At 39.4% G+C, this 27,855-nt stretch overlaps 1 protein-coding gene across 2 annotated transcripts in view; it reads right to left on the bottom strand.

The window, feature by feature from the left end:
- Positions 1-10,128: 10,128 nt before the first annotated feature.
- Positions 10,129-27,855, bottom strand: part of lmcd1 (LIM and cysteine-rich domains 1) — a 61,319-nt gene continuing 43,592 nt past the window's right edge. For both annotated transcript variants that reach the window (XM_039657281.2, XM_039657280.2), the window contains exons 4-6: positions 15,785-16,105; positions 15,054-15,269; positions 10,129-14,927 (exon numbers count right to left, since the gene is read on the bottom strand). In XM_039657281.2, the coding sequence (XP_039513215.1) occupies positions 14,805-14,927; positions 15,054-15,269; positions 15,785-16,105 (660 nt within the window). In that variant the 3' untranslated portion in view covers positions 10,129-14,804. The remainder of the gene's footprint in view (positions 14,928-15,053; positions 15,270-15,784; positions 16,106-27,855) is intronic.

Genomic DNA, 27,855 nt, shown 5'->3' with positions numbered 1-27,855 from the left:
TTGTTATGCAATCCAATGAAACATATTAGGTGTTTTCTTTTCATTGCACAGAGAAAGATGTTAGTTATTGCGTGCATATTCTTTAATACACAACATTAGACGTTAGATTTCATTGAACAACGGAATGAGTTATTAGTTATTGCATGCGTTGTAAAGAAACAGCTAATGGCAACGATTTCTCTTCATCACAGAAATGCAACAACTACTGCAATTATTTTCCTTGTTACAAAACACATGCATTACACATCTCTTTGTTGCACAAAGGAACGAGTAAGTTATTGCATTGCACGACCGCTCAAGTGATGTCAGTGCACAAAAGAATTAGTAGAACCCATGCGAAAGAGTCAAAGGGTCCTCAAAGGTTTTAATAAATATTAACTTATTGACTTTTGATGATTTGTAAGCTATAGATAGGTTCCTTTTTGTCCTAGTGAACATATTTCTGGCTCACTTGATTCTAAGCCATAGATAAGTCCATCTCTGACCTATTGAACTAATTTCTGGTCTATGTTTCCTCAAAAGTTTTTAAATAATATCAACTGAAAGACTCAATCTGATGTTATATACATAGGTTCCTTTTTGACCTACTGAACATATTTCTAGCCTATGGGTAATTCTACCAGAAAGACTCGGGAGGTAAGATACTGTACAATAAAACATTTTATTAACAGCCCAGCAAGCCATATATGCAATAAAGTTCTTTGGCGTAGGCCCCGTCCGTAACTCGCGATCCGAGGGTATGGATTCTGCATATCCTGCCTGAAGATGAAGGCAGGGGCGCAGCCGACCCCCCCCTTGGAGTTTTGGAAGGGAAACCTGCTGGTGGGAAGGATGGAGCAAAGACCGTCTTAGTGGAGGTGGGAAGGATGGTGGTAGGTGAAGCGTCAGCTTCTGCGAACTCAGACAAGTGTAAGTAAGGGTCTTTTATACTTCACGTATTAGAACGCGATTGGATAGATGAGAAGGTAATAATGACGTGACAATTGAGTCTTCCTGGCAGAACTTGCGCTACGCTTTCATTTCTACCAGAAAGACTCGGGATATAAGATACTGTACGATAAAACATTTTATTAACAGCCCAGCAAGCCATATATGCAATAAAGTTCTTTGGCGTAGGCCCTGTCCGTAACTCGCGATCCGAGGGTATGGATTCTGCATATCCTGCCAGAAGATGAAGGCAGGGGCGCAGCCGACCCCCAAAAATGAGTGGAAGAATAATTCCACTGGATGAAGCCCACCCCCAAAGAACATGAAAGAAAAGTATACCCGCGAGGAGTATGTTATGTGGTTCCTAAAATAGAAGAAGAAAAAAAGTTAGCAAACAGGTAGTCAACATGGGTATATCAATTTCCATGGATAGTAGAGTTCCATCGATATTGTAGTGGGAACAGGAACTCTACGATCTAAAGTCAAACATGCTTAACTTAATATGAAGATACTTTTCTGCTGCTGAATTACATGAGACATTTACGCATTTGCTCACGCTTAAAATTAATTTATCACTTATTTATTTAATATATACGAGGCCGCGCTGAGCCACATAACAAGGCCACACTGAGCCACATAGACGAGGCCACGCTGAGCCGCATAGACGAGGCCACGCTGAGCCACATAGACAAGGCCACGCTGGGCCACATAGACGAGGCCACGCTGAGCCACATAGACAAGGCCACGCTGGGCCACATAGACAAGGCCACGCTGAGCCACATAGACAAGGGCACGCTGAGCCACATAGACAAGGCCACGCTGAGCCGCATAGACAAGGCCACGCTGAGCCACATAGACAAGGCCACGCTGAGCCACATAGACAAGGCCACGCTGGGCCACATAGACAAGGCCACGCTGAGCCGCATAGACAAGGCCACGCTGAGCCACATAGACAAGGCCACGCTGAGCCGCATAGACAAGGCCACGCTGAGCCACAGAGACGAGGCCACGCTGAGCCGCATAGACAAGGCCACGCTGAGCCACATAGACAAGGCCACGCTGAGCCGCATAGACAAGGCCACGCTGAGCAACATAGACAAGGCCACGCTGAGCCGTATAGACAAGGCCACGCTGAGCCACAGAGACGAGGCCACGCTGAGCCGCATAGACTAGCCACGCTGAGCCGCATAGACAAGGCCACGCTGAGCCGCATAGTCAAGGCCCCCTAAGGACCATATAGCCAGTGATGGCGCGAGGCGAATTATTCAAGCTGAGACTATCACCAGATAGAAAGCATACACCACCACCAGTAATTGCATAGGAATTTACCTGAATCGTTACTGCAATGCTTGCTGAGCTTCGAGAACGATCTTTAGATCGGGTCTTATATAACTCCAATGCAGAGGAAGACCATCTGCCCAGGATCTTAATAACTGAAGTGGAATGCCACGATCAGCTGCTGTAGTGGCTGCCCAGATCCTGAAGGATGACCAGTATACTGGGAGGAAGATAGACTGCAGCTATTGAAGACATAACTAACGAATCCTGAACCAGGTTAAAGAGTAGTGCTCCGTTAGTTATGATAAATAGTAAATTGATCATAGATGAGAAGGAACAGAATTTAATCCCAATTTATAAATTGATAATGTGATGCAAAGCCTTTATAGTCATTCTTTGAGGGAGGAATTAGGTAAGGAACGAGATTAGAAAAGACCATGGGGAAAATCGGGAGTATTGAGCACGTGGAATGAGCCAAGAACGCTGTAACAGACAGCTATAATCTGATAACAATAAGAAAGAGACCACTGCACACAGAGGTAATCAAAAGGGGCTGAGTGGATTTTGCTTTCTGACTTGGAGTGTAACGCTGCTGTTTTAAGCATAACCAACATCTGCAAGTTCAAACAGTGGAAGAATTCATTTGAGAATTGCTTTAAAGAATACAACAGTGCTGGGAGGAGCTAGTGACATTCCTCCTGGGTTAGTGCATCACAGCCTAAATATAATTGATCCTGCAAGCGGGACATGATATATGGAATATCGAGACAGAATAACCTAACCAGTGACTACAGATAACTACGCATGAGCTACATAATCCATCAACGACCATCTGGAATGTTGAATATGTTGATGCTTCCTAAGGCTCCATCTTATGCGATTCCGGTTGAACAAGTGAAAAAGTTAAAAATGTCGGTGATAGGTAATCGAAGTTGCACCGAGCTGTTGAAACTCTGATCCCTGTGCCGGAAGCAGCAGCCCTATCAAATCCAAATGTGGAGACAAAACAATATGCTTACTCACCCTCGAAATGACCATTACTACTCAATTATCTTTGAGGCATTCTGAGCAAAACCCAGCATACTCATGCATATCCTGCAAAGAAAGGGGGCACAATTATACTTTTTTTTATTTTTTTTTATACCTTAAGCAAACAAAGAGAAGTTACGGGGAACAGACTTGAAAATTAGGATTAAAATACTTGCGTGAATTTGAATGCCTGCGAGCAAACTATGAATGGAAGGAATATTCAATTTCAATTCCATAATTGTATACAAGAAAGAAACAGCGAGCCACAATCAGGATGTGAAAGAGGAATCTAAGTGATAATTGATCTGTTGACTCTTGACTTGAGCGTGGAATCTTTTTCTCAGGTGTACAGCAAATGTCTGCCATGGCTCCCAAGTTGCTCTTTGCAGAAGTAACCCCATCCATGGCTGGAGGACGCTTGCCACGACAGTTGAGAATCTTAAATAATGGTGCATAGACATGAAAATCACGCAGTTGACTAAGACAATGTCACTCAAGTCTCCGTCACTGATTAGTCTGATATATATACTAATATGATTGTTGAGTTAGCAGTTTTTGGCCAAGTATATGTAACTTTGAACGGCACCACACAACTCCTTGATCCTTGTAGTCAGCATTTCTCTGTACGTTAATGTGACGGAAATACCCCTCACATAAATGATAGCTATATAACACACATCAGTAGATTGAGTAGCCACCAGAAAATTGAGTATTACATCAACACAGATAAAGCGTCAGCATCTGCGAACTCAGACAAGTGTAAGTAGTCTTTTATCTTTTATACCTTTATACCTTATATCTTTTAGTCTTTTATACTTCACATATTAGAACGCGATTGGATAGAAGAGAAGGTAATAATGACGTGAAAATTGAGTCTTCCTGGCAGAACTTGCGCTACGCTTTTATTTAATTGATCCTTCTCATGATGTTATTTCAGCCAGATATTTTACCTACTGAAAATGTTTCTGGCCCAAAAGTACTTGATCTTGAACTTTCCATACATACTCATAGACTCCAACAGATGCTTCCTAAGGCCATAGAGAAGTCCATATCTGACCTATTGAACTCATTTCTGGTCAAAGGTTCCTCAAAAGGTTTTAAACAATATAAACTTATAGACTCCTGATGTTACATTAGCTATACATAGGTCAATTTTTGACCTCCAGAAACACATTTATGGCCCACGGGTATTTGATGTTTGGATTAATATACCGAGAGCTTTACTTCTCAAGTACCTTGTACTTTCCATTTTCATAGACTCCAACAGATACTCATAGACTCCAACAGATGCTTCCTAAGCCATAGAGAAGTCCATATCTGACCTATTGAACTCATTTCTGGTCAAAGGTTCCTCAAAAGGTTTTAAACAATATAAACTTATAGACCATTTCACAAGATGTAAAAAACACTGGTCCAGAAACACTTCCTGTTTGTAACTGTTTTCTTTATTTCACATGTAAAGAAAACATCTTAAAGATGTTTGTTTAACTTTTTGATTCAGTTTTAAATGTTCTGTTGGTTGTATTTTATCCCAGCTTTTATGTAGTGTTAAAAAACTGAAACAGGAAGTGCTTCTGGACCAGTGTTGTTTACATCTTGTGAAATGGTCTATAGACTCCTGATGTTACATTAGCTATACATAGGTCAATTTTTTACCTCCAGAAACACATTTATGGCCCACGGGTATTTGATGTTTGGGTTAATATACAGAGAGCTTTAATTCTCATGATGTCATTTCAGCCAGAAAGATATTTGACCTACTGAACATATTTCTGGCCCAAAAGTACTTGACCTTGTACTTTCCATTCATACTCATAGACTCCAACAGATGCTTCCTAATACATAGAGAAGTCCATATCTGACATATTGAACTCATGTCTGGTCAAAGGTTCCTCAAAAAGTTTAAAACAATATAAACTTTTAGACTCCTTCTGATGTTATATTATATATACATAGGTCAATTTTGACCTCCATGAACACATTAATGGCACATTTCCAGAAGAAAATGTGAAGTGGAGCTTGGAGCGGCAAATCTCAGCGCCCGGTTGCTAGGGTGTTCTGGGAGGTTGCTACGGTGTTCTGGGTGGTTGCTAGGTGTTTTTTTTAGGGTATTCTGGGTGGTTGCTATGGTGTTGCTATGCGGTTGCTAGGGTATTCTGTGTGGTTGCGAAGGTGTTCTGGGTGGTTGCTAGGGTGTTGCTAGGCGGTTGCTGGGGTGTTCTGGGTGGTTGCTAGGGTGTTGCCAGATGGTTGCTGGGGTGTTCTGGTTTGTTTCTAGGGTGTTCTGGGTGGTTGCTAGGCTGTTGCTTGATGGTTGCTATGTAAGGTGGGAGTAGCTGGATCTGGATCCGACTCCTCCCCGTGTATTTCATGTTCTGCAGTGAGGAACATCTCGACCCTTTGGCCAGAAATATGTTCATTAGGTCAAATATGCACCACTATAAACTGACATAACATCAGGAGTCAATGATTTTATATAGTAACAAAACATTTTGAGGACCCTTTTGCGAGAGATATTTTCAACAGATCAGTTACGGACTAGAATAATTAGTAAGTTGCCTTTTGGGGACCCTTTGGCCAGAAATATGTTCTTTAGGTCAAATATGGATTACTGTATGGCTGATGTGACATCAGAAGTCAATGAATTCATATAGTAACAAAACATTTTGTGGAAACTTTGGCCAGAGAGATTTTCAATAGATCAGACATATGGCTGAGGTAAAATAATAAAGATTCTACAAGAATAATTAGTAAGTTGCCTTTTGGGGACCCTTTGGCCAGAAATATGTTCATTAGGTCAATTATGGGCTACTGTATGACTGACGTGACATGAGAAGAAGTCTATGAGTTCATATAGTAACAAAACATTTTTAGGAAACGTTGGCGAGAGATATTTTCAATAGATCAGATACAGACTACTATATGGGTGAGGTAACATCAGAAAGTCTTTGAGAAATATATAATAAGGTTCATTTTGGGGACCCTTTGGCCAGAAATATGTTCAGTAGGTCAAATATGGGCTACTGTATGACTGATTTGACATAAGAAGTCTATGAGTTCATATAGTAACAAAACATTTTGAGGACCCTTTGGCGAGAGATACTTTCAATAGATCAGATACGGAATTCTATTTGGCTGAGGTAACATCATAAAGATTCTATGAGAAGAATTAGTAAGTGGCCTTTGGGGGACCCTTTGGCCAGAAATATTGTTAGGTCAAATATGGATTCCTTGCTGACGTAACATCAGAAGGTGCCATTATGTATAGAATGTTTAATATCGAGTACTCCTGGGCCATAAATATGCCCAGTAGCTTAAATATGGACTACTGTATGGCTGAGGTAATATCAGAAAGAGTCTACGATAATATAGTAAGTTCACTTTTGGGGATCCTATGAGTTGGTTCTCTCTGCGGAACATGAAATCCATGGGCAGGAGTCGGATCCAGACCTTACATACTCCTCCCACCGACCTTACATACTCCTCCCACCTTACATACACCTAAACCTACCCAACTCTGCCCCCTGATCCCTAAACCCAACCCTAATCCTACCCATCTCCACCCCTTGGATCGTGATCCGACTCCTCCCCGTGGATGTCATGTACTGCATTGAGGTGCTACTGGATCCTTTGGCCAGAAATATTTTCAATGGGTCTGATATAGTCTGACTGATTTCTGACAACATCAGGAATCCATGAGTTTATATAGTAAAAGATAAATGTTGATGACCCTTTGGCCAGAAATATGTTCATTAGGTCAAATATGGACTACTAAATAACTGACGTAACATCAGGAGACAATGAGTTTATATAGTAACAAAACATTTTGAGGACCCTTTGGCAAGAGAAGTGTTCAATTGATCAGTTTATGGACTACTGTATGGCTGAGGTAACATCAGAAAGAGTCTGTGAGAATATATAGTAAAGTTCCTTTTGGGGACCCTTTGGCCAGCAATATGTTCATTAGGTCAATTTTGGGCTACTGTATGACTGATGTGACATGAGAAGAAGTCTATGAGTTCATATAGTAACAAAACATTTTGAGGAAACGTTGGCAAGAGATATTTTCAATAGATCAGATACGGACTATTATATGGGTGAGGTAACATCAGAAAGTCTTTGAGAAATATATAATAAGGTTCCTTTTGGGGAACCTTTGGCCAGAAATATGTGTTTAGTAGGTCAAATATGGGCTACTGTAGTAACAAAACATATACGTGACATCAGAAGAAGTCTATGAGTTCATGTAGTAACAAAACATTTTGATGACCCTTTGGCGAGAGATATTTTCTATAAGTCAGATACTGACTGCTATTTGGCTGAGGTAACTTCATGAGGATTCTATGAGAATGAGAAGTAAGTTCCCTTTTGGGGACCCTTTGGCCAGAAAGATTTTCAATGGGCCAAATACAGGCTGGCCGACGTAATATCAAAAGTACTCAATGAGCATAGAAAGTTCAATATCAGGGACCATTTGGCCAGAAAGATTTTCAATGGACCAAATACAGGCTGGCCGACGTAATATCAAAAGTAGTCAATGAGCATAGAAAGTTCAATATCAGGTACTTTCTGGCCAGAGATTGTTGATTATGTCAATAAATATGGACAACTGTATAGCTGACTTAACATGAGTCCGTGATTTTATATTGTAAAAAAAAAACAAATGTTGAGGACCCTTTATCCAGAAATATGTTCATTAGGTCAAATTTCAAAACGTCATATAACTGACGCTTTTGACCATACGTCAGCATCTGACGTTTTAGGGTACCCTTTCACGTCAGTTAGATGACGCTATCTAATCCTAACCCTACCCCAGACCTAAACCTACCCACCTAGGATCATCATCTAACTGACATTAAAGGGTACCCTAAAACGTTGGATGTTGACGTATGGTCAAAAGCGTCAGTTAGATGACTTCTTGGGATGAGAAGGACATAACATCAGGAGTCAATGAGTTTACGTATAACAGAATATTTTGAGGACCATTTGGCGAGAGATGTTTTCAATAGATCAGATACGGACTACTATATTGCTGAGGTAACATAAAATATTTGTTGAGAATAATTAATAAGATGCCTTTTGGGGACTCTTTGGCCAGTTTCTGTTCATTAGGTCAAAAATGGACGACTGAATGACTGTTGTGACATCAGAAGTCTTTGAGTTCATATAGTAACAAAACAGTTTGAGGACGCTTTGGCGAGAGATATTTTCAATAGATCAGATACGGACTACTATATGGCTCAGGTAACATCATAAAGATTCTATGAGAAGAATTATTAAGTGGCCTTTTGTTCATTATATGTTCATTATGTAAAATAGGGATTATTGTATGGCATAGAAGATTTCGTTGCACGTCAACGCTTGAGCGAGCTAGTTCTTGAAGTGCAAATTTACTAATATGTAATTTTTCAACGAATTATGTACAATTCAGTGCAAAGCAGATTCCATTGCACTTCTCTCCAACACATTGCATAATGTTAGATCTTGAATCGATTGCATAAACAAAGGGCATATTTACAGTGTATGCAATTCTTCAGTGTACGGCGCTTGACCGTCTGTGCAATGCTATGCATAAGCAGATTGCATTTAACATCTCTTGAAGGCACTTGGGAATGAGTTAGTTCTTGAATGCATTGGAATGAAACAAAGTGCATATTACTTATGCTTCAATTCACAGCGCTTGACCGTACAGTATGTGCAATGCATTGATTGTCAGAATGCATTTACTTCGGAATGAGCTAGTTATTGAATGCATTGAACTAAAACAAAATTGCATATAACTTATTCTTCAATGCACAGCCTTTGATCGTATTTACAATGCAGTGCCTAGCAAATTCAATTGCATATCTCTCTAATGAGCTAGTTCTTGAATCCATTACAATGCAACAATGGACATATTTACTAATATGTAATTTTTCAATGCAAAGCGCTTGATCGTCTGTGAAATGCGTGCATAAGCAGATTGCATGGAACATAGCTTGAATGCACTTTGGAATGAGTTAGTTATTGAATGCAATGAACTAAAACAAAATTGCATATAACTTATTCTTCAATGCACAGTCTTTGATCGTATTTATAATGCAATGCCTAGCAAATTCCATTGCATATCTCTCTAATGAGCTAGTTCTTGAATCCATTACAATGCAACAAAGGACATATGCCCTGAAAGGGCGAAGGCCCTATTGTTTTCCTTAGGATTATTTATTAGGGCCCAAGCCCTGAAAGGGCGAAGGCCCTATTGTTTTCTTTAGGATTATTTATTCTTCTTCTTCTTTTTATTTTTCTGCTAACTTTTGGGCATTTTTGGGGCCGGGGCCGGGCTGAAGCTGGTACCCAGGCGTGGCAGGGCGGCTCGTCAGCGCCCCCTGGAACGGGGTCCGAACACTTGGTCCATAACTCAAACATGCTTGTATGTAATACAGTTTTTTTTCAAGTGTTTACACGCAATTTTGAAAACCGGGTTCTTTTTTTTTTCAAAATATAATGACAATTATCCAAACACCACACTAAATTTGCATAATTCCTAGATTGTTTACAAAATGACACACTTCTGTCAAAACATACACACTTCAGTCAAAAGATATACACATATTTGTGAAAATGCTATTAGTTTTCATTTAACCAACACAATCCTCAATGATCAGACACTATTGCAGCCAGTTTCACACTGCTGTGATAAATAAAAAACACATTTGTAAAAAACTATTTTTAGAAAATAGCATGTGCTAGATTTTTGGCCAGACATTGTTATGTAAGGGATAATTGAAAAAAAATGAAAATGAAAAAAAAGTGACAAACTCCAAACTACATTCTTCATGATTAGTTTGAGATATAGGGAGGTTGTACACAAATATATAAACTTACCAAGCACTGCACAACACTGATGCTGCAGACTGAAAATTTCAAGTATTTATTTCAATACTTACAGTATTTCTTAGCATAATCAGTTACAGAAATTAACCAAAAAAGAAATCAATGAAACAAATAATATCTGTAAACAAATTACAATTACTGCATGAAGTACATACACTTTGACTCTGAAGAAAAACGAATGTAAAAGCAACAAGAATATTGTAACTATTCAGTTACAGTATCAACCAGAGATTTGGTTGATCTCTTTGTCCAGCTTCCATCAGTGTCAGTCCATGGTTGATAACATGGTAACATAGTCAATAAGTGTTGCACGGATTTCTTGAGTCAAATTTGGTCCTCGTCTTCTTTGTTCAGGTTCTATCAACTCTTCAATTCAATCTCTATCTCTTCCTCTAGGCCTCTTTCTCTATCTCCTTCTTTTCCTCGTCCTCTATACCTCTTTCTCCTGTTCTTCATCCTCTACCCCATTCTCCTCATCCTCCTTCTCCTCTTCCTCTATCTCCTTCATGTCCTCTTTGAGCTCCCTCTCTTATTCTCACTCTTCTTCTTCTTCTTCTAGATCCTTCTTTTTTTGTTGAAGACTCACCTGCTGCCTTTTATAGCACAGTGCTGCGTTTTCAAATTAGCACATGTGTGCTTCCACACCTGGTGGATGTGAATATCAGAACCCGCGGCCATCAGGGCCGGGCTGAATATGGCACCCGGGCGTGGCAGGGGGGCTCGTCAGCGCCCCCTGGAACGGGGTCCGAACACTTGGTCCATGACTCAAACACGCTTGCATGTAATAATATGAAACTCGGTACACATCTCATCGTTTCATCTATACCTCACACTCTTACTTTTTACCCCAGCCCAACAGGAAGTCGGCTATTGAGGGTTGTTGGTAAAGCCACACTACACGTGATGCTGGCCACACTACGCATCACAACCTCCACAAGCTCTACATTAGCACACACTCATGTTGCTCGTTCCCGATTGTGAGCACATCTACTTCCTCAGAAACAGATAGCTCGAGCAAGGAACAGAAGAAGCCGCTTTGTGGGCTTCTGAACGAGTGTTATAGAATCTCCTTTGCACAGGCAAACAACACCTAATAAGACAGACAGTTTCACAGAGAGCGCTTGCTGAAGAGTGAAAGCTAATGTGTGTGTGTGTGTGTGTGTGTGCTAGCGTCACTTTTATGTGCCGTCACGTTACGTCATGATGCAACCCCAATCAGGATTGGATTAGTTTCAATCATACTTCAGAGGTGCACGCTAAGGGAACGCCCCAAAGAGTTGTTTTCAATGACGCAGTGCGTGTTCCCTCGAAAGGAAACTCAAAGGAAAAACTTCTTTTCTTTTCAGCATAGGCCTATCAGTGTTATGTTAATGTACCTTTAGTTTACACTGCTTTGACTTCGTCATATAGTTCAGGTGCATGTCGTTAATTATCTTCATTTGCATGACTTGTTTATTTAAACGTTTATTTGTTTATTTAAAAAGTTTATTTGCCCATATAATCTTAAAATAATAAGGGTAAAGTATTTGACTTGCTGTCTGCAGTGAAGGGGCTTGAGAAAGCAGCTCCAACTCAATCTTAGATAAACCCCCGTGGGCCATGTGGAACTAATGCTTGGATGATGAGTATGGTAGCAAGATGCCTAAATTGTGTTGGGAAGGTGGGGGGGGATGCCAAAATATCTGATGTAAGGTGAGCGGCTGCTTATATGCTCCAGCAGTTTATTGAAATATTAGATGGGTTCACTCTTCCTGAAACCATTTAGGAACTTCACAAAAACAATTACCAAGAGCAAAGTATGTCTCATTTTGTGACAGATACTACTCTATAACTCATTCAGGCTAAAATAGCACAACATGTCAATCTAACTAGACTAAAAGAACAACATGAGAACCTCAAGACCTTGTGTCAAAATCAAAAGTGAATTATAAAATTCCATTTGTGAAGACAAATTTTGCAGCATATGCATACCATTGATTATCAGTTACATTTTTCTTTTATATTATATTATGGAGGACAGACTGGTTCCCAGGCTGGTGGGAAGAAACCCTAAAACGCTTCCTCACTCATCGCTCCTCTGAAGCTTGTTTGAAAACCTTACATTAAATTATTAAACACTCATTTCCACTCACCTATGGATTCAATCCAAAGCATAAACCTTGAAGTGATATAATATTTACAAACACATTTGCAATAAAAAGGTCTTTCCTCAGTGCAGTAAATATTTGTAGAAACTCTTAGCTATGTAATCTAAGCTTGATGTGCTCTAGATTTTGTCAATGACAGCTACTTGCAAAATCCATGAGTGCAGAAGCATATGCCCTCAGAAACAACGATTGTGGAGAATGACAGTGCAGCCCTCAAACCTCTTTTTATTTGCAACAGTTGCATTACCGCTGAATGTCAACTATTCCCGTCGTTAGGAGCCACAACACTGCACATTTCAGATGCCCCTCTTATTCACACATGACCCGATCAGATGAGGAACACAACACATTTCCCAAGGACAGGAACTGAGACCAAACCCTGAAAAGTGTTATGTCATAGTTTGGTAAATCACAATATTAAAACAAAGGGTGTGACCAGAATTCATATATTACTGTGGAGATTTGGCATTTTAAATCCAGATTTCTGCAGTATGCTGACATAGACATGCCAATCATATTTCATGATTTCTGAAATGAGGTGACACGGTCCTTAAAATCATCAGTGGTTTGAAAACATGTTGTGAAAACTTATACAATTCAATAAAAATGTGTTATGTTTGATACACACCGTGTCTACACTGGACACAACCGTTGTCACGTCAGCTAGAAACTGTCCACACTAGTTGTGAAAAGCCATCATTGCAAATCCATTTGTCCTTGTCGCAAACAGAACAGGGCATCAGTTTATTGTCAGGTTTGTTGAGTCACTGCACTGCGTCCAGTGTAGACAGCATCAGTTAATGAAATAAATGAAAAAGTTAACCAGTGTCCAAGTTTGATCAGGGCTGGACGGCGGCCCTCAAGGTTCGAGTTTGTCCATCCCTGATCTACAGTATGTCTGAGGCTGATGTGACCCATTTAGGAGTTCAGTTTTAAAATCTGTAATCTTTTTATTCCTTTTAAATAATAAAGTGAAATTTACTGTATTATTACGTTTAAGCTGTGGCACAATGAATCTGTAGCCAGAAGAAATCTGAATTACCACAGCATCAGTTGACAGCACTTCACTTTTTATTTACTTTTGCACTTAAAATTGTCAAATTTAATCTTGAAACATTGAGCTAATCTCAAAACATTACAATTGTATTCTCGTAAAAGGCCTAATATGAGATTATCTCCTTGATGACTATTCTTAAAATCTTAGATTTGTTTTTAGCACTGAAACGCCATTATACTAATCGTATTAATACTAAATGCAAATTATAAAATGCAAGTAACAATATCAATATGCAGTTTGGAGATCAAAATAAGCAGATGTGTCAGTTTAGGGATTTGTACTAGTTGACATCAGTGACTAAGAATCCCATCAATCTCTATGGTTTTCTGGTGTATAAATGCTAGCCATGGAGATTGAAATTATAAAGATATTTTGAGAAACTAGTCCTTTGTCATTCAGCCAAAAAATCTTTGTCAGTTAATGTATCTCCATCAGTTTGTAGATTAGTGCTATTGAAGGGGTCATGAACTGCATTTTTTTATAATTATTTTATTCAATATTCCACTTATAATGTTAGTAGGATTTTCACATGAAATACGTTGTAATTAAGTCATCGTTTAAAAATATAAGGCCTAGTTTAAATGGGTGTCTCTTAAGCCTTCAATGTACTAAGCCTTCCACTGCTATGATTGGATAACATTATAAGTATTACCCATGTGGAACTCTTTTGAAAACTTTAACTACATTTTTTACAGCTTCTGAAATAACTAAAACTTCTCAAAAGTGTTGATTATAGTATTATATTTAGATCTACTCCTCAAAAGGTTGTAGCCGATCACAGGCTGTTGAGCGCACAAATACAACAATCTCACAAATTTCAACAGGATTTCTGCACTTTCATGAAATGCTTTCAATATATAGAGTAAATGAGATTTATTAAGCAGTGTAGAGAAGCATCACTGATTGAGCCAAAACAAACGCCAAAACTGGAGTTTTGGTGTTTGTCACTGGCTTGGTTTATCGACATAATGACTAGGAGTCTGAGCTCAGAAATCACTGAGATTTTATAATTAACTTACATGTTGACGCATAACTGTTTGGTCCGAATCTTTCCATAAAGTCTGGATTTTCATAACTGATGCCAGCGCTCTACTGAGACCTTGATAAACAACCACCTTCCTAACATTGAAATCCTTTGGAAGGTACAGTAATGTTATTTTTAGTCCAGTGATCCTGTTGTTCTTTCTGTTGTTATATAGATATAGTGGGTTGGTCAAAGAGTAGGGCTTGATCTGTGTGTTCATTATTTAATCAAACCTTGAAGAGGCAGCTAGGTTTCAAGAAAATCTGTTTTTGGACCAATGTTTTAAAGTTTTGAATTCTGAAACATACAGTATGTTGTTTTAGCACAATTATGTGTCAAAAGATTTGATTCAGTTCAGTTCAGGACCCCTTTAATAGGTTCTAGACTTCTAGACAATGATCGATGATGGTTTTTCTTGCTGGATGTAAGTGTTCATTGCCTATTTGCCAGGGTGATATTTTGGACTATTTCATGGCCGTTTGTCACAGCCACACTGAACTCTGATACTCTGTCCACACAGCCAACAGCACAAGTGCTCCTTATGCCAGACATGGCCATTCGCCTCCTGAACGAACATTTCTGAAAAGATTAGCTGCGGAAGAAAGAAAGAGACAGACAGAGAATTCATAGGTGCATATTTCACATACACATCTCAAGGTAAAGAATATGTCATGTCCAGTTTTCCTTATTTTCTTTAAGATGAAAGTGTTTGTTTCACCTCATCGCAGCCCAGGCAGCGAGGTCGGATGCTCTGGCAGTAATGGCGTCCACACATCAGGGATCCTTCCTTCCAGAAGTAAATGAGGTCCACCAGCGCCTCGCCACACTCGCAGCACATGAAGCAGGTGGGATGCCAGAGCCGCGTGTAGCCCGCCCTGTCCGCATACACCACAGGCCTGTCCAGAGCGGCCCGCTGTCCACAACCGCTGCAGTGCTGCCAGACACATGGACAGCATCAGGTGTAAAGGAGATGGGTTAACAAAGAATGTCAAAATGGGGAAAATAATACTAGTTATTTATTTACTCATTGTAAAATGCCCTTTATCAGTGGTTCTTCACCATTGTTATTTATTATTAAGTGTTTTTTGCAAATGGAAGTAAAATAATGACAAATGTTTTTGAAACAAAAAAGCTTGTTGAACTGCACTACTTAATCCACAATAATCCATATTCACCTTTCAGATTTTACTTTCAAAATATTCATTCTGTTCAAAAATAAAACCTATAATATTGGACAGGAAATTTTCGGGGCATTTTATTTCACTTTGCAAATTCAATGCTTCAAATTCAACAGAAAATTCAACATTTGACATCCGGGAACGGCAGGAATACCAGTGGATTGCCTATTGTTAGTCTATCTGTTAGTCTGCTCACCAGCAGGGGGTGCAAGGGGCTGTGGACGACGAAAGTTTACCCTTTTACCCATCTGCAAAACCTTCACTAACTTACATATTCACTGAGAGGAGACTGTGCCGTTCCATTAGTGCTGCTCTCATCATCTGGCTGTTCCTCGGGGGCATTTTCATTCTTCTTGGCTGGACCTTTTTCTCCAGGCAAGGCAACTTCTCCCACTCCTAAGGATTCCTCCTTATAGTGTTTCACAAACTGAGCCATAGCTTTCAGCTCCGCCTCGGACAGGCTGTGGCAGTATGCAGGGTCGTGATCATAGGAGGGTAGCTGTCTGAACAGTTGCCTGTGGCGATATAACGATCCTTGTGTGCCAGCCACGGGTCGTCTTTCTTCAGGGAGAAGCTCCATGTACTGCATCGCCTGACAGAGAGATAGAATTATGTAAGAGAATAGCAAAAGAAGGAAAAAATATTTTAACTTGTTTATATTATCATAATATTATGTTTTCATTTATTTAGAGAGAATTATCAAAAGAAAAGTGACCGGTGGCATTTTTTTTTGTCTCACTGAGGAAAAGTGTGAAATGGTAGCAGTGTTACTTCCTATATGATGCTATGCTGGCTTGAGAAAGTCAACATACAGTACGGCTCTTTGATTTTCTAACTGATCACACTTATTGGTTTTCCTAAAACGGACAATCAAAACTCACAAAATTCCCTAGACTTAGATTGACAGAATGAAGTCAAGAATATTTTAGGGCATCTTTTGTCAATATGTTTTTCTGTCCTGCATCATAAAATGCTCAACCGATGCTCAATATTCAGTGATGGTTAAACAATATATATATATTTTTTGTTCCTAAATGTTTGGTGAAAAGTTTTGGAAACACTTTATTTGAAGAGGTGTGCATAAGACTGACATGACACTGTCATAAATATGACAACATCTGTCATGAACATTGATAGATTTTGTATTTTCAGTTATCAGATTCATTTACATTGTGACGTGTATCATAATTAATCCACTCTGTCGGTGTCTGCAAAGGTGTGTGTCAAATATCCTAATTTGGTGAGTAAAACTTATCAGCTCTCTAAAAGAACATCTTCTGAAAAGAATAATAGTTGACCAGTAAAGATTTGTAGTGTTGTCACACATACTGTGTATTGTTGAGAATTTTAGGCTTGGGCCTTTTTTTATGAGTCTGTAGGAACCTTTTAAATGATTTAGTTAATTCTCCTGAAACTGTAGGAGCTATAGAAATAAGTTTTATAGCTTGGTCCTGTTCTCGTGAGTCTCTAAGAATCATTTAAGGAAGAGGTTTGGTCCGTTCTCATAAGACTGTAGGAGCCATTGAAATATAGTAAAAGGTTTGGTCCTTTTTTTGGAGTCTGTAGGAATTGTTAAAGCAACAATTGAGTCCATTCGTCCAGAAATTGTAGAAACTGTTTTAAGCGAAACTGTTGGAACTGATGTTGCTGCAAGAATTGATAATTCTTGACTGGGTGCTAATTCAGTAGCCAATATAAGATTAAAATGTTTGGGACTGAAGTTGCTGCAAGAATTGGTAATTCTTGACTGGGTGCTAATTCAGTAACCAATATTTTAGTTTTGAATTAAACATTCTAATTGTGTTAGAAAGTAGAAGTTTATTTGCCTTCTGATGAAAGATGCAGAAAGATTGAAAATCTAATGTCTAAGGGACAAATTTAAACCAATTCAGGTTAGAACTAAGAAAGAACTGAATGAGTCTTATCAATCAGGAGTGTTCTTTTCTAGAAATGAAACAAAGAAACTTGGTCTAAATGTGAATGTTTTGTTTGGAATGTAGGATAGAAAACTAAGCTGAGTTAGTAAATTAATGATTTGTCTGTGTGACTGAAATGGTCAGACTAAAGACTGGTGAGAATTTAAATAAGCACCTTTAATGGCACAAACAATTTTGTTTTGTTTCCACACCTCTGAGGGCACCTCTCCTGTACTTGCCATGACTGAGTCTCCACTAAACAATGGTAATGGCCCTGCACTGAGGCCAACGACAGAAAGACATGGAACAGAACCTCCAAATGTTACCATTGATCAGATGTTGGACAATCTGAATGCATATTTGGGCAAACGGCTGGGACTGAGGAAGTGCCATGATGACATGTGCCAGAAGTATGGCATCAAGCACTCAGAGAGTGGAATATGGGCCTTGCCGGACATTAAAAGGGCTTATGGAAAGATGCAGCGCTTAAAGTCCCCGTGAAATCAAAATTGAACCTATTTACTTTGTTAGCGCATATTACTAGTCTTGTGGTGAACAATTAATCCGTGCAAGTGAATATATATTAGAAAAATGTTTTACCTTAGTAATCTTTAATCAAAATCTGAAAAGTTACTTCCGGTCTGGAACGGTTTCTTTTTCTGATGACGTAGGTTTCACAGTTTGGGTGGGGAAACGCGTAACCACTCCCCTCAAACCGTTAGTTTGCTATGAGCGAGAGATGGAGAGGAGGAGCGCTAGAGTAAAACCCTGCCCTCTGTTCAATATTCCGTTTCACTTGGAAATACGTCACAGCACTGGAGAACAAGCGTTTGCAACTTCCGGTTCACGGGGACTTTAAGGACAAACACAAACAGAGATGGCTTGTCTGTGATTTTGATAAAACAAATTCTACAGCATCGACAGAAGTGTGAGACTGACAAATCACAGCGCGAGTACAAAGCAGAGAAAGCAAAAGTTCGAGCACTTGCTGAACAACTGCAAAATGAAAAGAAGGAAAAAGAAAGACTCTTGAATGATAACAACAAGCTGTTAAAGTTGCTTTCTGCAAAACCAAATCCCATAAAATCTAGCAGCAAGATAGAGAAAGATTCACTCTATCCATTTAAAGACCTCAAGAAGCTTCAACAACGTCAGTATCTGCATGAAGAAAGTGACAGCAGCTCGACTGAGAGCCCTGATGACAGTGATGTTGAACCTGAGACACATGCTAATGTCACCAAGAAAAACAAAAAGGTTAGACTCGCTCCGGTAATTGTCAAGAACAGAAGGACTGAAATTGAAGTTGACAATGAGGAGGAGTATGAGGAGGAAGGCGAAAGAAGAACCTGCATCGTATCAAAAATAATTAAGAAATATGTTCCCTGTAAGACATACCAGCCAGCTTTACCAGAGCAAGTAGACAAGTGGTCTAAGGAGTTACCAGATGTGTACAAACAACCACGAAAAGTATGGCAATTTCTTCAACGTTTACAGAAGATCTACAATTTACATCCAGTAGATGGTGTGATGATTGTTAATGTGAACTTGAGGGACAAGGAACAAAAGAGGATAACTGAAAGTGTTGAAAACAGGGTAGGCGAGTCTCAAGAAAACATTGAGGCTGGATGGGAAGCTGTACGAACATTCTTGTTTGAACTGAAACCTGCAGAGGTTAATTGGGCTAGAATTACCTCATGTATGCAGAAGACTGGAGAAATTGTTGCGGAGTTCGAAGAACGCTTCAGACAAACCTGGTTGGAACACTCCGGTGTAAATGACAGTGACAGCATGCCTCTGAAAACTGCTTTTGTAAATGGACTGAAACCTGAAGTTTAAAAAGCACTCAAAATCCGATATGACGACTGGGACAGCATTGGAACATCTTTTCAAAAGATTGTTGAGTGGTCAGCAAAGATTGAAAGAACACAGGAAGTCAAACTCAGAGCATTGCGATCGAAGAATATGTCATACCACAGCAAGACAATGTGGAATGAGCATAAAGAAAATGAAGATAATAGACAGTCAAAAACTCAAGGAAGATGCAGGTACTGCAACGAAGAAGGACACTGGGTCCGTGATTGTAAGCTGAGTTTAAAACGTCAAAGTGATGATGAGGACAACCTCTTGAGGAGGTTTCAGCAGTTGACAGATAAACAAAAACAGACTCTGCTAAACGCTGTTGAGCCGCAGGGAAACTGAAGAGCCTCTCTCTGCAGCACCAACTTGTGACATCTCATCCGACAACTGATGGACTCCATGTGTATGCAAAAATGACAAATGAAGACACCACCCCAAAGGTAAAAGCATACACAGAAGTCTCAACAACTGAAGCCAAAGATGATGTCCAAGTAGAAGGTGCTGCTATACAAGCCGTAAAGGAGAGAGGTGCACATACAGCGGCATTAAGACAACTTCAACTTCAAGTTTTGCCATGTAAACTTATTCCAGATGAAGCACCCAGAAAACAAATGCCATCAGTGATGGAAGCTAAAACAAAACTGCATAATGACAAGCAATGCAGTAAGGATGACCACAAGGAAATTGGACTATGCCCTTTTGAACATGTCATTGGCCGGCCCCTGTCCAAAGAAAATCTAACATCTGACAGCCTTGCCCAAACTGATGAAAGACTCAGCCTGGTAGAACACAATGCCAAGAATCCATTTTCATCATTAGAATCCAAGAGGGATAGCCTACAGGATCTCATGGTAACTGATGAAGCAGTTAAGGTGCAGAGAAAAGATGAGTGGACTGCCAATGGGATTTGAAACATCTGCCTAGAGATGAGGGATAGACGGCAGTAGTGTTTATCAGAGTCCAGATATGGCGGGACTAGGGTTTTTAGGCCCTAGCTTGTCGCCTGAGGACGAAGACATAAACATACAGCCACTGATAAACACAGTAGTGTCCTGCCAATATTAAATAGGGACAGTTTGTCAGGCAATTATGAATTAGGTCTTTAAAATATTTTCCTTGGCAAAGATACGTTCCCCGTTTCTCTTTTGTGTGATTGCAGGTGTTCCAGCATTCCAGAGGATGAGCAATTGCATCCGACGTTTAGACTGCACTGGTCACCTAGATAAAAACTTCTGAACATTCACAGAACACAACCCTATCCGCCACTTCCAACAGAACATAACTCCAAAATAAAAGCCACCAGAGGACTCAAGATGCAAAGTTTCACTATGAACTCTTATTCTGTCATTTTAAGTGGAGCCTGTATGCAGCATGCTGTATATAATGAAGTTTGTTTTGTGATCAAATATGATCAAAGGGGGGATTGATAGATTTTGTATTTTCAGTTATCAGATTCATTTACATTGTGACGTGTATCATAATTAATCCACTCTGTCGGTGTCTGCAAAGGTGTGTGTCAAATGGCCCATACAGATGAATGGCCCATTCAGATGTATGGCCCACAGAAACTGATTGGTGTGAATGACAAAGACTCAGCATTGCTCAGAGTGGATTAGCATCTCCTGTGGGAGGTCCTAACAGGTTTCTATTGTTTGTAGCCCATAATCTTCTTTATAAAGTTCTGTCTCACAGACAGAACATTGGGTTAAGATTGTTGAAGGGTGACATGATAACATCGCTGCTGAAGGACTGCTACACTACAAACCTTCAATAAATTCTTCTCCCCACAAGAACTGGTCAAGCTTACTTATTTTATGTATTGGAGAAATACATTGGCGAGCCACTGAAACCACTGCTCGGCATCACCATGAAGGAGTCTTTATGAATGTTTATGACCATTGTCATTAAGTGTCATTCGGTAAATTGTGACACTTTCAATGCAAAGTTGACATTGTTTAAAATGTCTTTGTTATGACAACTTGACATTAACAAAGACAAAAGTGTCTTTGCTATGACTTTTCAGTTTACATCAAGGTAAACCTCCTGTTGCAGATTATGCTTTGAAATTTTGCACATTAGCAGCTACAGGTGGTTGGAATGAAGCTGCATTAATAACAATTTACCGTCAAGGACTTAATTCCACCATTCATCAACAAAGGGCCATTTATGAGTTAGCGCAACTCCAGCACTAGAAGTTACCCATGCAAGTTGACAGAGTCCATATGTCCAATGCGGAGTATCGTTCTGCATAGGAAATCTTCATGGTCCTTTGAAAAACTGATGAACAATGCTATTAAAGGTGGCATAACTGTGAACAAAGAAAACGATGATCATGCAAAACAAATCATAATTCATGATGATGTGCTCATCTTAGTTAATGTTTTAATCAAGGTGTAGTTCATTCATGAAGTCATGAATAAAAAACCTTGGACTTGTGTTCCAGATGGTTCATGAGATATTAATGCATGAATAAATGCATAATTCATGTACCCTTACCATAAAGTGTTTACATTGTATACATTTTAAAATATTGTTGATTTCTTATAAAGCACTAAATGGTTTAGCTCCGCAGTACTTGAGCGAGCTCTTAACACATTTATAGTCCTTCACGTCTATTGCGATCTCAAAACTTCGGCCAGTTGATATTACCTAGAATATCAAAATCGACTGCAGGCGGGAAATCATTTTCCTATTTAGCACCAAAACTCTGGTACAATCTTCCTAACATTGTCCGGGAAGCAGACACACTGTGAAGGCCTCCTTCCCTTTACCTCTGCACAGACAAGTAATTTTCAAACGGGCAAACCTATAGGCTAAACATGTAATATGCATGTGCAAGCTGTCAACGTTTTCACAGATTCACGTTTTTTAGGTTTATTCGGAGATGATAATTGCACCTTGGAATCTATTTCATGGAATGGTGGGACCTTTATTGTCACTTAGTCAGCGAAATTGGCCATCAACCTGTCCATCCAAACATATATACGATATGACAAGGGGATAGACAGGACAGAAAGACAGGGAATTGAGGGAAAAATACATGACATGAGGAGAGGTGAGGAGAAAAAGGCAACCCCCAGACTATGCTCCTGTAAGGAGTGCAGTGTGGGAACGGGAAAAAACACATCAGCAACATTAGCACAATCTCTAACAATAACACCTCTCCCACGAGTCCATCGAACGAGCCAGCTGCGAACGATCGGGCACGGCAGTCAGGTTCCCCCGAACCCAAGCTTCTCGTCGAGAAGATGGTGTCAATTGCGTTGAGAGACCAATTGATCAAATCCACAATTCCTTACTTTGGAGAGCAGTGTTGAGAGAGTCTCTCAAAGTACAAGACAAGACGTGACGAGAGGAGCAAAGCAGGGGAGGGAGAGGGAGAGAAAATACGACTGCCTTCGTTGAGTGCCAAAGGAAAGAAAAAAAAAATGTTTTCGTGGTTTGTGTTCTCGAGGCCCAGGCACTGCTGTTGTGTGGATGAGCGTCTGGAGCGCGTTAAGGGTTTTCTGTTAGAACGGCGTCGTTCAAGCGGCCCCTAAGTTAATAACTAATGATCTTTAGAACGGAAGTGAATCAATCAAAACTAACTTTAGCTGGACAATAACTCGATTCTAGAGCTGCTGTGAAGCCTAAACAACATCTTAATACTAATGCAATCCTTGTCTAATAAAGGTTGTTTTAAGCCACTTAATCAATGACATTTCCACATTTTATATGACCTAATCTAAAGTGAAAATTATTAACAGTTAATAAGTTGTTAAAGCATAAAAAACATTATCTAATTCTTTACATATGAGCTAATTAAGCAATATTACAGTGACAATGAATGAAAAACTCACTTTGTATAATGTATTAATTTAATATATAATGTAATTTGTATAAATTTATTAAAGGGCACCTATTATGGAAAATTCACTTTTACATGGTGTTTGAACATAAATGTGTGTTGGCAGTGTGTGAGCAAAACCACCCTAGAATGATAAAAATCTGAGAACGAGCTGTTCTGAGATCCAGCTCTTTGTGACGTAGAAAGTGAGAAAGGGGTTTGATTGACAGTGTGGTTGTGGCCTAGACCCCGCCCTCGGTGATCTGTACACACCATCCTCCATTGTTTCAACGACAGCCGGTAATGTCTCTTGGAATCATAAGTGTTCTGTCGTGCACTCGTAGGTTAATCCTGTTGTTGTGGCTTAAAAATTAATCCTCAAGTGTGGATTGTCGTCTACTGTTTGCGATCCAACGTCACCTCTAGTAAGTGTATTTTATGATTTTTGAGAAAATAGTCATTTCAGTCTGTCAGCCAATTCAACAACAAATTATGCGTCTAAAGTTGTTGTCGTCGTAGGATGTCTGTGTATATAATTTAAACATTGTTTGTATAGTGTGTAACCACACGTTTATATATATTTAAAGATATTGTATTAAAAACTGCATATATGTTGTTGTTCTTTAAGTTAGCCATCTTCTCACATTTGCCACAGAAGCACCTGTATGACGCCACAGGTCCCTCGCATAAATGTAATTTTGCTTGTACGTAGCAAACTTTATCACACAGAATGTGTATGTAGTTTCAAAAAAATGCGCCAGCATTAGTGTTTGTGTGCGTCTGTGTGTGTGTGTGTGTGTGTTACACATCCATACTTGCAAAAAGAAGCGATAACAACTCTATAATTACATAAATGTATCAAATAACCATACCGAGACGTACTGGTCCATTCTCATGAGTTTATTCTGCCTGAGTCTCTTCGTACTATTTATATATTCCGATTCAAACGTACGCTGAATGACATTCAAAACAGCACGTCTCTCACTCTCCCCTTCTACTTACCGACTGCCATAGAGCATCACAGTCCCGCTCACAGCCGGTGCCGGAAGTAAAAATTCAATACAATTTCTCCATTGACATTTGAGATATAAGCCATAAAAACGTAACCATACATGGTAGACTTAAAACCGGCTACGGCTGTACTAAGCGATTGTATGTGCTCATATAAACGCCAAAAGTTCATGGGGCACTAACCTTGTTTTAAGATGAATCCCTTTTATTCGCGATGTATTGGATAAGTACTTCATTACCCAAAATCCTGAACAATCCCACAATCCAACAGTGATGCATCTGATTGGTGGAAGTCGTGTCACGTGTCTGAAACCCTGCGAAGGTACGTGAAGACTGAAGATCGCGTGATGACGTAGGGCTAAATTCATTGGTCGCACTTCTGAGACGCCCGCGCGCTATTGGATGTGCAGTTGCCACAGCTTAGCTAATGAGCGAGCCAGAAACTCAATGTTTTTGCATGTTGAGCTGCAAATGCGTTTGCTTCAGTAATTCGAGGAAAAGGGGTTTCCCTGTACATTCACTATATAAAATTCACTGGAGGAAAAAGTTCACGTGCCCGTCGTCAGATTTGGAAGTCGCTCAAAAGGCTCTTTCACGGTGGTTTTCAGACGACTTCAGTGAGGCGCGGTGGTTTATGGGAGGAGTAGTTCCTTTGCTCGGAAATGAAAACATGTACACAGGCTTGTACCCTCGACTTTTTTTGTATTTTCTCTTCGTTTTTTCACTCGAAATGATGTGTTGTATGCTTATGAGTTCAGCCGTAGCTGATTATCCTCAGACATGCTCTAATACTCTTTAGATATGGATTTTACAAAATGTCAATGGGAGAAATGAATGGGAAATTTACTTCCGGCACCAGCGCTCTCTCGGGCTGTGGGCGGGACTGTGATGCTCTATAGGTTTCATGTTACGCCCTCATCCAAAGGCAGGGCGGGGATATGCAGCTCATTTGCATTAAGGTGGCAGACACCCATAACAGCTCATTTTTAATCAGGTCCCAAAATGACATTTTCAAATGGTTATAATAAATTAACTATGGGGTATTTTGAGCTGAAACTTCACAAATACATTCTGGAGAAACCCGAGACCAATATTACATCTTGTAAAAAGGGGCATAATAGGTGCCCTTTAATAGACTACAATACATTAACTATTAATTAATTGATAAACTAATAGTTTGAAAATGATTTATAAACACTTTATTACTGTATACTTATTACAAAGTGTAACCGAATAAAGTATATTTGTAATGCACTGCTAATCGACATACCCTTTATCCCTAAAATAAAATACTATAAAATTCTGCATTTCTGCTTCATAGCCTACAAAGCCACATTAGATCACAAAAGGAAGTTATTTCAAACACTTGACTGATGTTATAAATTATGTTTGGATTAAAAACACGTCATTAAATGTTCTCTTTTGTTAGAAAAGTTTGTAAACTCATCTTATTACAAGTTTGAAAAGATGTTTGGCGCATTGCTTACAAGTGACTCAAACTCGCAGCGATGGAGCAGCATTTACTCAGAACCGATCGATCCGCTCTGATGGCTTTACCATGAAACACGCTGCACATATATTAAAGTCATTTAATTAAAATCATTTAAAGTCATAATTAAAACCTTAAGATTTCAGAATCGCTTTGAGCCAAATCACGGTTTCAGTTCAATTTCAGTTGACCATGCAGTCCTAGATTAACCTCACACAAAAACAGGCACACAACAAACGCCCACATCACACAAACAATCGGCTTCGTTTAACACATATGCAAAAACTGTATACGGAAGCTTGTTTCCGTCACAGAATGAAAAATAAAAAAATAAAAAAATAATTGCGACTTATCTCACAATTCGGACTTTATTTCTCAGAATTGCGAGATGTAAAGTCAGAATTGTGAGATAAAAAGTCACACTTCTGTCTTTTTTCTCAGAATTGCGACTTTATATCTCGCAATTCTGACTTTATAACACTCAATTCTGACTTTATATCACACAATTGCGACTTTATATCTCAGAATTCTGACTTCATATCTCGCAATTGTGAGATAAAAAGTCGCAATTGTTTTTTTCTTTTTTTTATTCAGTGGCGGAATAAATTATGTCGCACTGTCCTTTCCCATCCCGCACATATCACTACACTCCGTTCCCTCATACTCCACTATTCCGCTTACTGGAACACACCTGATCAGGATCCGTAACAGGCTTGTAGCGGGACGAATGGGACGAATGTGGCTTCAGGAAAAAGCTCCATAAAAGACATGAGGGCTCAATGTCTCTGCTTTTGCAGGGGGCTCTGGCTCGTACTTTCGTTCTCTTTAAATGTATTTGTGGATCAAAATCTATTTATCTGGAACAATCTAACCCCATATAAAGCTCTCCAAAAGGCTAAATTTTTATGTAAAAACAGGAATGTTCAGAGGGCCGAAGAAAACCTGAGAGAAAAACGAAAGATGAAAGGGCTTTAGTAGGCACACAGGCGGCATGTTTCCTGGCAGCCAATTGTGGACAATAAAGTGTAGGGCTTATTTCCAGAGCCCTGGCCTACTCCGAATGGTCCACTGCTGGACTAAAGTTTGTGTAAGAAATGCTGTACTCCCTGGAGGTGGTAGAAAACGGCAGCGCATTCTGAAATCAAAATAACCCGGACAAATCCCCGACCTAGTCTGGCATCCTTCATTCCACCCCTCTTACAGTACCTTGCGATTGAAATGATCCCTTAAATGCATGTGAGATCAGTGGGACAAATCAGTGGGCGGCTCTTTCCATTAAGTCAAATGTGAGGCATTTGCCCAGGGAGATAAAGCAAGGCTGTTCCACACCTTTAGCTCATGGAGAGGGTTATTTCTTTCACCATGGGATATTTCACCTAACACCAGCCAAATTCCTGTGCAACATCAAACTGACATTTGACAAGAAATGCTAATGCTTAGAATAAATAACCTCCGAGATAGTTGATGATTGTTGTTTAACTGCACTGCTGTGTAGTTCCAGGTGTTGATCGCATTACAGTTTCATGATACTTCATCAAATTCTTTCAGTTATTTAAAATCAATACAGCACACAGTACCAGCAGGGGTGTGCAGTTATGGATTACAAATACTCCCAGATAGTTCTTTAAAAAAAAAAATCAGAAATAGTACTTTAAATAGTTTCAAATTGTGTATTTTTACTTTAACTTGAGTAAATTTTTCTGTATTGGATAGGGAGAGAGTAATCGGTCTCCTGACTCCTATCAAATCTACGTATTGCACATACAAAACCTTAACCACAGGTTTAGGTTTGGATATAAACCGGCAGGTTAATCATACTATAGCTGCTATGGAAGCACATCCTTCAAGTAATTAATTAAATCATGATATCAGCATTTAAATCTTACTTAGAACAAGTAAAGGTAAATGGTAAAACATGTTAAGGTTCTGCTTAGATGATCTGTAGGCTTTCTATGCACGTGGTCCGAGATGGAGCGAAACAAAGACAAGCATAGGCTACTTTGGACTTCGGCTGTCTGCTTAGACGAACATATTGACAGAGGTGCGATCTGCACTGCCGCGTCACACTCTAAAACTCTTAAGAAAAAAGGAAAAATAGCTTACCATGATTTAATTTAAATAATGCAATTTTTTGCCCTGCAAAGAGATTTTGCTTTTGTGTGTGTATTTTTATTTTCCTATTCGGAAATACTTCCATATTTAATGCAAATATTCCTTACCAATTATATTATATTATTTTATAT

Source organism: Pimephales promelas, chromosome 2 (genome assembly GCF_988280905.1).
Source record: "Pimephales promelas chromosome 2, fPimPro1.hap1.1, whole genome shotgun sequence".
Classification (NCBI taxonomy): domain Eukaryota; kingdom Metazoa; phylum Chordata; class Actinopteri; order Cypriniformes; family Leuciscidae; genus Pimephales; species Pimephales promelas.
Note: the sequence above shows the minus strand (reverse complement) of the source record. Positions and strands in the feature narration are given on the sequence as shown.